The following is a 13,645-nucleotide window of genomic DNA, read 5'->3' on the forward strand; positions in this document are numbered from 1 at the left end:
TGTTGGCCCAGCGCGGTGGCTGGTGCCTATAATCTCAGCACTGCGGGAGGGAGGATCACTTGAGCGCGGGAGTTCCAGACCAGCCTGAGGAAGAGCAAGATGCCCTCTTTGCTGAAAATTAAAAATCTAGCCAGACGTTGAGGCCAGAGGATCACTTGAGGCCAAGAGTTTGAGGTTGCTGTGAGCTATGATGATGCCACGACACTCTACCCAGGGCAACAGAGTGAGACTCTGTCCCTCACCCACACACAGAAAACCCCCCACAACAAATCCCGGGCTTGTCTCCACGGAAGCCCAGATGGCAGCTCTGGGTCAGAGAGTGGCCTAGGGACTTTTGGTCCAGTTGCCCAGGTGGGAGTCACAACCAGGCAGCCTGATTTGCTCCTGCCAGGCAGGGCGCTGCGTGGAGTAAGGGCTGCCCCCATCCTTGCAGCCCAGCAAAGTCTCCCTCTTAACAGGGTCCCTGTAGAAGTCAGGGTCAGGACAAGACCTGGGCCAGCTTCCTCAGGAGCATATGTCCAGCCCCCACCCACACCCCTGTGGTCAGCCCCATTCTCTGCCGCAAATCTAAGGATGTACCTGACACACCCCGAGCCTCTCGGTGCAACTCAGATCCAACATGCCCGGGAGCAGCATTAGAAATACTGTCTATCTGCCTTCAACAGTAGTTTCTTTTTGATTTTTCCAGTGTGGAGGAGACAGGGAGGGAGAGGAGACTAAGAAGGCCACAAAACCAAGATCTAAGTTAGTCTCAAAAAAAGCCAGGGAGAAGCTGTGCTCAGGAAGGTGAAGTCAGCAGCTGTGATTAGGGACCCCTGAGAGCTGTGCCAGGCTGGCCTGGCCTTCCGGTGGGGAGCCAGAAGTGAGCAGTGCTCCAGATCAGCTCTGGAGGCTCAGCAGGGACATGGGGTGGGCAGGTGCTGGCTCTTCTGGGAGCTCTCAAGAGAGAACAAGGGTTGTATGTGAAAGCAACAAGCCAGGTTGTCAGAAAGGTGGGAGTTGTAGGCAGTCAACAGAGAAAAACATCCCTGTGGCTGCCTAGCACGGCCCCTGGGGGCACTGGGTTCACCCTGAGTTCTTTAGAATACTTGAGCTCAGAGTTGTTGAACAGCTGTAACAGGTGGAAAGGAATCAGAAAGCCTTCTCATCCCAGGAAGATGGATGGAGAAGAGAGAACTGCTGATGGTGGGGTGTGGTCTGTAACTGCAGAACTGAGCGAGTTCATAGTGACACTCATATTTCACCCTGCATTCATTCCCCTGCCCCAGTCTGGTTGATTTTCTCCCTCTGTCCTGCAGATATGATTTGGCGATTAAAGACCTTAAGGAGGCCTTGACTCAGCTTCGAGGGAACCAGCTGATAGACTACAAGATCCTGGGGCTGCCATTCAAGCTGTTTGCCTGTGAGGTGAGACACACAGACCCCAGCCTGTGCAGGAGGGACTGTGGCTGGATGGGCAGCAACTGTTCAGGGACACAGTGGGCTGTTGACCCCTTCAGGACCTTGGAAAGGTCCTTTTTTCCTCCTATGCCTTGGAACTCAGGTGATCCCTTAAGATAAGACTGCAATGGACAACTGGAGGCTCACCACTGAGTCACCGGTTACCCACCGGCGTGCATTTTAATAATGTGAGGCTCAAAGGCACGGGCAAAAATAAGCCCCTTGGGCTCTCTGAAGGAAGGCTGGACATGAGTGTGTTGGCCTGTGAAAGTGTTCATAATAATTTTCTTTCTTTCTTTTTATTTATTATTTTTTTGAGACAGTCTCACTCTGTTGCCCAGGCTAGAGTGTCCTGGCATCAGCCTAGCTCACAGCAACCTTGAACTCCTGGGTTCAAGCGATCCTCCTGCCTTAGCCTCCCACATAGCTAGGACTACAGGCGCTCAACAGCTAATTTTTCGATTTTTACTGGGGACCGGATCTCACTCTTGCTCAGGCTGGTCTCGAACTCCTGAGCTCAAGTGATCCTCTTACCTCAAGCTCCCAGAGTGCTAGGATTACAGACGTGAGCCACTGTGCCTGGCCCATATTAATCTTCATGTTTTGATTAGCAATTCAGGCTGACGAACTATTTGCCCAGCATTCTACTAACAAATCCCAAATCATGAGTTCACTCTATGTGGGACCAGCCATAACCTTGCTCAGTTCCCAAGTTACAGACCACACTCCACTAATAGTAATTCTTACCCCATGTACTTGGTTGATGCCCAATGAGCAAATGAGGAGAATTTGGCACAAATACGTCCCCTCTTGTTCAAAGAACTGCTCAAAACACAAGTTGGGGTAGAGGTTTCCATAAGAACAACCTTTTTTTTTCTGTATTATCAACAGGGAAAGACATGACTGGCTTAGACTACAAAGGTTCATATACTTTTCCAGTCAACCCTTCCCACCCCTTTCCTCTCCCAAATATACATCAGTGGCTTCGAAGAGTAAAATTCCTGCAAATGTCACAGATCTTTCTTTAGAAGAATCACTGGAAAAAGTCCCATTGCTTTAGTTTCTCAGGCACTAGAAGTCAAGTGTTCCCAGGGTCGCTCAGGGCTAATAATAGAGTCCACAGCTGCCTGGGGCCCCTGGGGAAGTGTGGCCCCGCCCCAGCCCTGCAACAGACTAAGCAGCTCACTGCTCTTCTCACAGATAAGGCTTTGCAGTAGAATTGGCAGGTAAGCCACCAGCTTCTAGAGTGGAGTTTTTCAATTGTGGCACTATTATTATGTTGGACCAGAAAATCCTTTATTAAGGGGGGAGTGGCCTGTGTGTTATGGTCTACTCACTAGGCATCAGTAGCACTGCCACTGCCCCCACCCAGTGTGACAACCTAAAATATCTCTAGATATTGCCAATAACCCACTGAGAACCATTTATACAGATTAAGGAGGGGGAACCAACGGCTCTAGAAAAAGGATCATTCCGCAGCTGTATTGAAGTAGAATTCTATGAGAGGAACGTCCCCCTTGTAGTTGAAGTTGACATGACTCAGTGGGCAGAGTGGGCCTCTCTGCAAGTAAGGCTGGACTTTTCAAGGTCTAAGATCCTCTTTGCCACATGAGACCCTCCAATCATGTCGCTAATTATAATCTCTCCCTTCCCACTATAGTGTAAGCCTGGCTTCTGAGAAATCATACCATTCTTTTTGAAGAGTGTTAAGGTTTTGCTGTGAGTCATAAAAACCAGTGGTGAAGAAAACTCTCTTCAGAAGGTGGCTGAGGCTTGGTGCCTGTAGCTCAGCGGCTAAGGGCACCAGCCTCATACACCAGAGCTGGTGGGTTTGAACCCAGCCCAGGCCTGCCAAACAACAATGACAACTCCAACCAAAAATAGCCAGGCAATTGTGGTGGGCGCCTGTAGTCTCAGCTACTTGGAAGGCTGAGGCAAGAGACTCACTTAAGCCCAAGAGTTGGAGGTTGCTGTGAGCTGTGATGCCATAGCACTCTACACAGGGCGACAGTGTGAGACTCTGTCTCAAAAAAAAAAAAAAAAAGAAGAAGAAGGTGGCTGAGACCCAGACAGGGAGGTCAAGGTGGGCTGGGGCAGCCTGTGGATACAGAAGGCCACAGCTCCTGGAGGCTCAGTGGTAGGGCCAGATCTCCACTTCTGGGCTTCCAGACCTCTGGAAGGGGGCCAGGTCTCCACTTCTGGACTTGTTCTGGGTCCCTGTCATCTGGCACCATCCACTAACTCCATGGAGGCAAGTTAACATTGCCTGCTGGCAGGTGGCCTTGGTTCTTTGGCACATAAATATCTCACTGGGGCTGCCAAGTCCTATCATGACATGGCAGCTGGCTTCTTCCAGAGCAAGCATCCAAGAGAAAGTAAGACAGAGTGTCAATGTCTTTTATAACCTAGCCTCCGATGTCATACCGCCTCATTTCCATATCCCATCTTTTCTGTTTCTTTCAGTCAAGTAGATTTTTTTTATCCTGCTAATATATCACAAAGATTATTTGATTCTTTGTGTAAATCATGAAGCATAATAGTAAAATAAACACTCATGAGCCTGCAACCCAACTCAAGACCTGGAAAATTGGGACTGCTGTTGAATTTGCCATTCCCTCCACAACCCAGGTGAAACGCTCCCATGGCTTCTGTGCCAAGTCTCTTCCCAGCTCCTGGGGACTTCTGCCCATGGAGTTTCCTGACGTGCATTGCTGTACATGTTATGTCTCGCTGCTCACGTGGGTTCTACTGGTGATGGTGCAGGATGGTGCAGCTGGAACCTTCTCTCTACCCTGTACCTGTCCAGTGTTTCAGCCTAGGCTCAGTAGTGGGAGGTAGATTGGAAAGACACACACCAGTATTTTATTCCCAACTCTGTCTTTGCCTCCCCAAGTAGCCTTGAGCAAATCGTTCTTCTCTGGGCTAAAACAACACAATAGTTCTCATCCCCTCCTGACCTGTTTGGCTGTTAAAGAATGCACATGATGTTGGGCTTATGCATTACATGAGGAGTTGTTAACACCCTGCTTGTGCTTGACATAACTCCACAGCGGAACTAATTGTGCTGTGTGTTAGATTTTCCCAGGAGAAATGTCACCAGGCAACATTCCTGGACTATCCATGTAAGCCCTTCCCGGGCCCTTTGATTTGGAGTATTCTCAAGTTTTATGTCTTGGTCCATACTTCTCTAGGTGTTATATAATATTGCTTTCATGTACGCCAAGAAGGAGGAATGGAAAAAGGCAGAGGAACAGTTAGCACTGGCTTCGAAAATGAAGTCTGAGCCCAGACATTCCAAAATCGACAAGGCCATGGAAAGCGTCTGGGTAAGTGCGTTGGTGCTCCAGGTAGGGAGAGGGTTTCATTGGATTCTGATTTGTCTCGGAGGACACGCAATCGAGAAACCATGAGAGTGCTTTTTCTTTCTGTGAGTTCTGAGTAACAGATCTTTGGGAATAGTCCTACGTAAGATCTTGAATGTGTGTGAGAAGCTGAGGGCTAAATTCTGGGGCCTCGGAGCCTCTGTGTCACTCTGTCTTCCAAGTGGAGCTTCATAGTGGGGGTGGGGGGAAGGATGCTGGGGATGCTAGAGGCTGGAGCAGCACAGGGCAACTCCTGAGCACCGAGAGGGCACAGACCACATCTGCTTGGTCACAAGTGAGTTCTTACGGCTAGGCCCAGTGCTGGGCACATAACGCTCTCAACAAAAATGCATTGATTATACAAATGAATATTGAAAATTATGCAGTTTGAGCATATTTGGGAATAAAACTAGTTTTAAATTCGATTTTTAAAACACCTGTTACAAGAGGGTGTAAATCAGTCTTCAAACACTATTCATGTCAACAAACTCCAATCCTCAGAGAGCACTGTCATGACCTTGTGTGGGTCTTGGGCCACCCTCATGGTGGTGGTGGTGGTATGTCCTGTGCTGTGAGAGGATCCCAAAGATAGCACACAGAGTTGGGGGGCAAGTTCCTCTGGGAAAAAAGGGTGCTGGGAAAACAGCACCAAAGGATGTCCACACAGCCTCTCAGCAAAAGGTGATGTTGAAACCAACTGCTCCTGCATTAACACCCAATAACAAGATCAGTTCTTAGAAATTTGGAATAAGTGCTTTGATGTGGTTATCTCCATGGATCCATGTGTCTATCCAGTGAGGGAGGCAGGACAAGCACAGCCACCCCTATTTTCAGATAGGAGAATACTGTAGAACCTCTATACAGAACTCCAGGGGACTGCAGCAAACGGATCAACATACAGAAGTGCTCAACATGAGGAACTACATGGGGTCCTTGTCTGGCCTGTAAAAATTAGGTCAACTTAAGGATGTGGTCAGTTATGAAGGGCTTACTATACTGTGTTTTCTGTGCTGCAGAGACAGAAGCTGTATGAGCCAGTGGTGATCCCCATGGGCAGGCTGTTTCGACCAAATGAGAGACAAGTGGCTCAGCTGGCCAAGAAGGATTACCTCGGCAAGGCTACGGTAGGTGGGGTCACTTGTCCTGCCCTGTGTCCCCTGTGGCCTGGGCCATGAGGAGCAAGGGTATGGGACTCTGGAGAAGGGGGCATCTTCCTGTGGCTCTGCCCCTGTTATGGCAATGAGAGGCTTGCTTACAGGGCAGAGGTCTGGCTGAAGGATGGGCAAACGCTTCTAGTTTTTCTCCAGCCTTCTTTCATTCCTCGCTTGTAGCCTGAGGCTGGGTGAGAGCCACAGGGTTACTCACAGGATGCTGAGTCTTGGGGAATGAACTGATGGAAAGAATACACAGCTACGAGGGGCTAACTGCAAGTACAGAGAACGTGTTAGGGAAAGGGACCAGCATGGAACCCTCATGGCCTAGTGGTGTTTGATATTCATGTCTGTCTGCTAGAGAATTTCCCAGCCCTTCCACAGCACTCTCTTTACACTCCTTCTTAAACTAGACCCCTTCTGAATCCAGGTCTCAAACCCTTTCAGCCATGATCCATAGTAGGTCAGTGGTCTCCTTTCAAAACTACATTTGACCTTGGCACCTTTATAGGACTGAAGTAGTCTAATGGCTGGGGTGCTGGGTCTGGCACAGTAGTAGCAGAGGTCAAGAGAGCCTCAGTTAATGGAAACCTCCCAGATATCCATCAATGGATGAATGGATAAACAAAATGTGATATATCCGTACAGTGGACTCTTACTCAGCTATAAGAAGGGAATGAAGTATGGTTCATGCTCCAACATGGATGAACCTTGGAAACATCATGGTTATCAAAGAAGCCAGACACGAGAGGCCATGTGTTGTATCATTGCATTGAAAGGAGCCATCTTGACTAGGTAAATCCACAGAAACTGAAAGCAAATTGGTGGTTGCCAGGTTAGGGGGAGGTGAAGTGTGGACCAACTGCTCATGGGTACAGCATTTTGTTAGGGAGCCGTGACAAAAAAGGTTTTAGAACTAGACAGAGGTGGTGGTTGTACAGCATGGCCAATGTACTAAATGCCACTGAATCACTCACTTTAAAATGGTTAATTTGATGTGATACAAACTGCATCTCAATGAAAAAAATTTTTTATTTAGTTTGTACATATGCATGTGTTTATTTGGTTTCCACTTTTTGCCTTCACAAAATTAAAAAGGCTTAAAATTTAATAACAATAACAATGTTTAAGATAAAGACTAGAAACAAAAACCTCATGAAGAACGAACAAAGATAAATACATTTGGAAAAGAAATCAGATGATTGCTGCAACGAAATATTGAGCAACAACAACAATAATAATAATGCAAAAAAAGTTACATTCATATTGTCAGATAAGAGTATGTCTGTCATAGAATGCTTTGACTCAGAGGTTCAATATGAAGTCATCAGTTAACTTATTTTTTTTTAATGTCTATTATAGAACACTTTGACTCTGAGGTTCAGTATGAAGTCATCAGTTAACTTCTTTTTTTTTTTTTTTTTGTAGAGACAGAGTCTCACTTTACTGCCCTCGGTAGAGTGCTGTGGCATCACACAGCTCACAGCAACCTCCGACTCCTGGGCTTAAGTGATTCTCTTGCCTTAGCCTCCCAAGTAGCTGGGACTACAGGCGCCCGCCACAACGCCCGGCTATTTTTTGGTTGCAGTTTGGCTGGGGCCAGGTTTGAACCCGCCACCCTCGGTATATGGGGCCGGCGCCTTACCGACTGAGCCACAGGCGCCGCCCCCAGTTAACTTCTTATAAGAGAAAAAGCCAGCCGGGGCTAGCAGGGCTGAGGTGAATACGAGTTTCTTTGGTCGCTGAATCCAGCAATTTCTTTTTTGCAGTTTTTGGCCAGGGCTGGGTTTGAACCCACCACCTCCGGCATATGGGGCTGGTGCCCTACCCCTTTGAGCCACAGGTGCCACCGGAATCCAGCAATTTCTAATCCCAGAGCTACTGCCCTCCTCTGAAACCAGGCGCAAGGGAGAATGGGCTTCCGATGTGAGAAAGGAGGGAATCTTGGGGAAAACACAGCAGGAGGGGGAAATGGCGCTGGCAGCACCTCACATGCTCTTGTCCTTTGTTCCAGGTTGTGGCATCTGTGGTGGATCGAGATAATTTCTCTGGGTTTGCCCCTCTGCAGCCACAGGTGAGGCCGTCCTGACCTTCATGGATCTACTTGGGGAGAATATCTGTGCTGAGCTGCCTCAGCATAAAGCTCCTTCAAATGGCCCCTCAGTGCAGCTGAGGGTATCTGCAGCCCCTTCTCAGCCCCAGGTTCCATGGCTGTTAAGGAAATAAGGCAGAGTCAACTCCTCTGAAGCAAAACCCCAGTTTTCATGTCTCTTAAGTTCTAAGAGATCTGCTAGTGGTCTCTCCTGAAGCCCCAAGCCTTCTCTCAGAAAACTGAAACACAAGCTATGGAAGGCTTTTTAACAAAGCCTCCCCGTGGCTCCAGGGGTTGGTGGGGGAGGCCCATGTGGGCCTGGGCCTGAGGTGTTGGGCTCTCCCGGCTCCACCTGTCTGCCCAGGTGCTGAAGCTTCCTCAGGAGCACGGTCAGGATGCCTGGAGTGGGCATTTTCAGTCCAAGTTGCACTTGGAGAAGGGGTCTCACATGGACAGGAAGACAGTGGGCCTAGAAATGAAGACAGAGCTTCCCTGGAGGGACAAGGGTAAAGCAGGAGGAAGAATATACGAGCTGTGTTGCAGGGAAACTGTACCAGGCACAAGTGTCAGGCAGCACCAGCAGAGGATGGTGTCCTGAGCATGGACACCCTCACTCCAGTCCGCACACACCCTGGTCTCCCCAGGGCAGCACCAACAGCCGACCTAGGGCGGGGTGGTTCTTGTTGGCCCAAAATGTGACCACTGCTGGGGCTCCGCAGGGGGCGCTGAGCAAAGAGGAAGGAAGGACAGCCAGTGTCTAGATTCCTTAGTCTATTTCTTCACCATAAAGTTGAAGAAAGTCTTGCTGAGGTCCTTTGGGTTACAGTTCAGCCAGAGGACTACAAGGGGAAAGAAGAGGCTGGATGCGGTGGCTCATGCCTGTAATCCTAGCACTCTGGAGGCTAGGATTGCCTGAGCTCAGGAGTTGGAGACCAGCCTGAGCCAGAGCAAGACCCTGTCTCTGAAAATAGAAAAACTAGCCAGGTGTTGTGTGGGTGCCTATAGTCCCAGCTACTCAGAAAGCTAAGGCAAGAGGATGGCTTATGCCCAAAAGTTTGAGATTGCTGTGAGCTCTGACACCAGGACACTCTATCCAGGGCAACAGGGTGAGACTTTGTCTCAACAACAACAAAAGGGGGGAAAAAAAAAAAAAGAGGGGAAAGAAGCTCAGAGAACTGGACTGAGACACTAGGTATAGCACAGAGAATGTGCATTGAAAGGAGGTTCTGGCCTGGTCAGTGGATCCTGAGATGTTTGTAAATACTCAGAAGTGTCATGTGATACAGCAGACATTAATTATAGAACAGAGCTTTTGGAAGCCATCCTGAGAAAGAGACAGAGCTCAAGGTCAAAAGCACTCTGGTGCCACTGCGTTGCTCTGTGACAGCTACCCTTCTCCAGAGGCTGGCTCCAGTGCAAGGCAGATTGCTGTGCGGGTGAAACCCATGTCCGGGCAGCTGGTGGGAGGTGTTATTTCTAGCGGGGAGTCAGAGTGCACAGTGCCCTCTCCCTAATGGGACAGTGTTCCCATTAGTTAGAAATGCATGCTTTGATTTTTTGCTTTGGAAGAGTGCTCAGGTTACCACTAAAGGTCTGTTCTCTCTCCCTCCCCTTCCCTCATTGTTCTTCTTCATTTTTCCTCAACGTTCAAATAGGCAGCTGAGCCTCCACCCAGACCCAAAACCCCAGAGATCTTCAGGTAAGTTAGAATTAGATCCACGTGCAGAATACCCAAACTTCAAGCATGAATTGACGGCAACAAAGTGGGCGAAGAAGATGAGGAGGGAGGCAGGATCTAAATCTTGTTGCAGTTTTGGCTGGGGCTGGGTTTGAACCCGTCACCTCTAGCATATGGGGCCAGCGCCCTACTCCTTTGAGCCTCAGGAGCCGCCCAATCTTGTTGCAGTTTTTAGAATGTTAGGCTTCTTCTGTTTCAAGGTTGGAAAGGAATGATGACGTGAGGATGGGCCTTGGCTGCAATGGGGCTGACCACTGGGGCCCAGCTGCAGCTATGTGGTGTCCCAGTGTTTTCCCTGGTCCCACAGCCACCACAGAGAGGGGTTGTTCCTAGGGACAGCAGTGTCCCAGGGAATATGGTCACCTGGGGAGCCAGGAGGCTGACCTAAGGCCAGAGGCCAGTTTTGCATGGAAAGGAGGCAGCTCTGGAGTCAGGAGTCTAGAATGGCAGCCCCTTCACTGTGTGGGTGTTTTCCTGAAGCACTAAGAAGGAGGACGCAAGAAAAGGAAGTCACCCTTCTGTAAAATGAGAAGCCAAGAGTGGCATAACCTACAGCTTTCTTAAGAACTCCCTGTAAGTGATGAAGCAAGCCCAGCTCCCCCACCCAAAAAGGTTAACAAAAAGTCAAGAAAAGTACCAAAGCAACTACCACAAAAGGGCAGGGGGGAGTGGATGAGCCCATTCCCACACTGTCTGCTGCTGGAAGAGTCAGTGTTCCCCACAGGAGTGGACAGGATGTTTGGTAACAAAAGGGCTGAGGGGAAAGTAACAGAGTGGGGAGTGAATGGAGGGAGCCTGAAACCCAAATTCCTCCAGAGGCCTTAAAGCCAATCTCCGTCACACATTTCAAAGTGGTACCAATCAGACACCCCAGAGCCTAGAAGAGTGAAGGCAGCGGCAGGGCAGCCTTAGGACCCTCTGTGCACCTCCCCTCCGGCCCTGCAGCCCTGCCCTTACCCCGTCTGAGGCTCTGGGCAGGTCTCCTTCCCTTCTTCTCTCCCCCACCAGCCCCTCTCACTCAGTTGGTTGCCCCTGACTTCTACCTTGTGCCATCCCCCGTCCCTCCCGCCACAGGGCCCCCACCCTGTCTAGCCCAGACTTGGGAGCTGGCCAAGATTATTCAGTCAACAACCTTTCTCCTTAGGAGGGGAGAGGGCTGGGCGTAGTGGCTCGTGCCTATAATCCCAGCGTTCTGGGAGGCCAAGGCAGGTGGATAGTTTGAGCTCAAGAGTTCCAGACCAGCCTGAGCAAGAGCGAGACCTCATCTCTACTAAAAAAAAGAAAAAATAACTGGGTGTTGGAGGATCACTTGAGTCCAAGAGACTGAGGTCGCTGTGAGCTATGACACCACGGCTCTCTACCAAAGGCACGGAGTGAGAGTCTGTCTCAAAAAAAAAAAGAAAAAAAAAAAAAGGAGGAGAGGGCCAGGATTGGAAGGCCTCGTCATCTAGTGTTGTTGTGGTTTTGCCGTAGTCCTGCCCCACTGCATGTACGGTCATGGGCATGCTCACACAGTTTCTTACCTCTCAGGAGCCCAGGCAGGAAAGCACCTGGCTCAAGGTCACATAGGCTGCCGGCTGTGGAGTTAGCGTGAGCCTGAAGCCAAGTCCCTGGCTCTAAGTCCCCTATGCTTGTCCTGTGACCCTGTGTGGTCCAAGCTAAACAGTGGGCTGGATCTTGTGTCTACCCCTGCAGGGCTCTGGAAGGAGAGGCTCACCGTGTTCTGTTTGGGTTTGTGCCTGAGACAGCAGAGGAGCTTCAGGTCATGCCAGGGAACATTGTCTTTGTGTTGAAGAAGGGCAATGATAACTGGGCCACGGTCATGTTCAACGGGCAGGTATTCAGAGGCTTGGGGGTGGTGCTATGGGCAGGGGATCTCAGCACAGAGAGCAGAGCTTTCTGTGGAACAGTATCTGCTGCTGCTGTCTTATCTGCAGACTAGCCAAGGGCGAGGGGTTTTCGTCTGTTCGCCATCCCTCCCCCACGACTCTGGCCCATCTGTGGGCTGTAGGTGCTGAGGGATACATCGTCATTTCCCACTTTCTGACTCTGTGATGTTGCATTGCAGAAGGGGCTTGTTCCCTGCAACTACCTTGAACCAGTTGAGCTGCGGATCCATCCTCAGCAGCAGCCCCAGGTAACATAGTACCAAGGCCTGACCCGTTTCCTCTCCCCGTTTGCAGACCCCTCCCTAGAGGGGAGAAGAGCAGTGTGAAGGAGGCTGCCATGATCACCAAAGGCAGACTCACTAGTCCTGAGCTCACCTTGAGTGGGCACCAGCTGCCCTGAGCTGAACATGAGGATGAGGGAAGAAACCCAGATGTGCTAAGTGGAGACATCTGTTGGTCCCACGGGGCCCACTGACCTCTGTGACTCCAGCTGGTCAGGGATGACTTGGAAACCAAGGCCTACAGTACACGAGGGTTGGTTCTTCCCAGGTGTGACCTCTTCCCCTGGAAGAACAGTCAATGTGTTGGCTGGTGCAATGCCATTAAAAATCTTAAAATATCTGCTTTAGAGCATGGAATCAAAGGGGGCCTTTGCTAACCTTTGCTTCTAAAATTGCTACTACCCACCTCGACGTCCCCACTCCCTTCAAAGCTGGCCCTTCTCCCAGCCCTAGAGAACTGTCTTTTTTGGATCTGAGCAGCCCTGTAAATGACCCAATGGCAGAAGAGCCTGTTCCTTTCTAGACTATGTAGACCAGTTGTGAGTGAGCTTGACCCTCCCTGCTCAGAGTCACCATAAATGCCATGCAGATCAGAAGTGGAATTTTTCCTTTCTCAGTGCGCTTTGCACTGAGACAAGATGTCATCCCTACCCCATGACCAGCGGATTTCCAGTATGGCTGAGAGGGATGATAAAGGGTCAAGGGCCTTTTAGGTGGGTGATAGGATTCTTATTTCTACTGTGGCTTTTGTTTTCTCAGGCCAGCCCTGCCTCCTTTCTTTTTGACTCCTTTTTATTTTCAGAATTTTAAGGGGGACATGTTTTGTTACATACTTTGTTTTCATACAGGTTGAGTCAAAATTCTAAGTGTGCCCTTCACCCAGATAGTGTGCACTGTACTCAATACGTGTGACTTTACCCCTCCTCTCCTCACTCCTACCCCCACATTTATTTTCTTTTTCTTTTTTTTTTTTTTTTTGGAGACAGAGTCTCACTATGCCTCCCTCCATAGAGAGCTGTGGCATCACAGCTCACAGCGACCTCCAGCTCTTGGGCTTAGGCGATTCTCCTGCCTCTGCCTCCCAAGTAGCTGGAACTACAGGTGCCCACCACAATGCCTGGCTATTTTTTGTTGCAGTTGCTATTGTTGTTTAGCTGGCCTAGGCCAGGTTCAAACCCGCCAGCCTCTGTATATGTGGCCAATGCCATAACCACTGTGCTTATGAGCGCCAAGCCCCCCGCATTGATTTTCACTGAGATTTATTTCCATATGTGCCCTTAAGTGTTGATCAGTTAGTTCTAGTTCAGTATTGAGTACATGTGTTTGTTACACCATTCTTATGATGTTTCATTCAGAAGAACTCCCTGAAGATTATCCAAAAAGCCTACCACCTCCTTTTAACCAATTTTTTCCCTAATCTCCTCCAAATGTCAACCCCCCCCACCATAAAACTTTTAGGAAGTCATTTGCATCTGGATCATTTCCATGTGGGTCTGCAGGGTCTCCCTCTCTCCTCACCCCTACGTGGGAACTTTAGTCTGCATAAAGGTCCTGACTCTCTCTTCCTGTCATCTGCAGGAGGATGGCTCCCCAGAGCTTGACATCCCAGCTCCTCCCAGTTCCGATGCCCCGGGAAGACCCCAGCTGTCACCAGGTTAGTGGCTCTGGAGGAACACCTGAGGCCTGGGTACA

The 13,645-nt window shown here is 49.6% G+C and overlaps 1 protein-coding gene across 2 annotated transcripts in view; it reads left to right on the plus strand.

Moving 5' to 3' along the window:
- The window catches only part of NCF2 (neutrophil cytosolic factor 2), a 32,902-nt gene that overhangs the window by 9,631 nt on the left and 9,626 nt on the right, over nt 1-13,645 (plus strand). For both annotated transcript variants that reach the window (XM_053604608.1, XM_053604609.1), the window contains 8 exons: nt 1,299-1,407; nt 4,632-4,766; nt 5,819-5,926; nt 7,968-8,027; nt 9,701-9,744; nt 11,479-11,620; nt 11,852-11,920; nt 13,532-13,607. In XM_053604608.1, the coding sequence (XP_053460583.1) occupies nt 1,299-1,407; nt 4,632-4,766; nt 5,819-5,926; nt 7,968-8,027; nt 9,701-9,744; nt 11,479-11,620; nt 11,852-11,920; nt 13,532-13,607 (743 nt within the window). The remainder of the gene's footprint in view (nt 1-1,298; nt 1,408-4,631; nt 4,767-5,818; nt 5,927-7,967; nt 8,028-9,700; nt 9,745-11,478; nt 11,621-11,851; nt 11,921-13,531; nt 13,608-13,645) is intronic.

This window comes from Nycticebus coucang, chromosome 10 (genome assembly GCF_027406575.1).
Source record: "Nycticebus coucang isolate mNycCou1 chromosome 10, mNycCou1.pri, whole genome shotgun sequence".
NCBI classification, from domain to species: domain Eukaryota; kingdom Metazoa; phylum Chordata; class Mammalia; order Primates; family Lorisidae; genus Nycticebus; species Nycticebus coucang.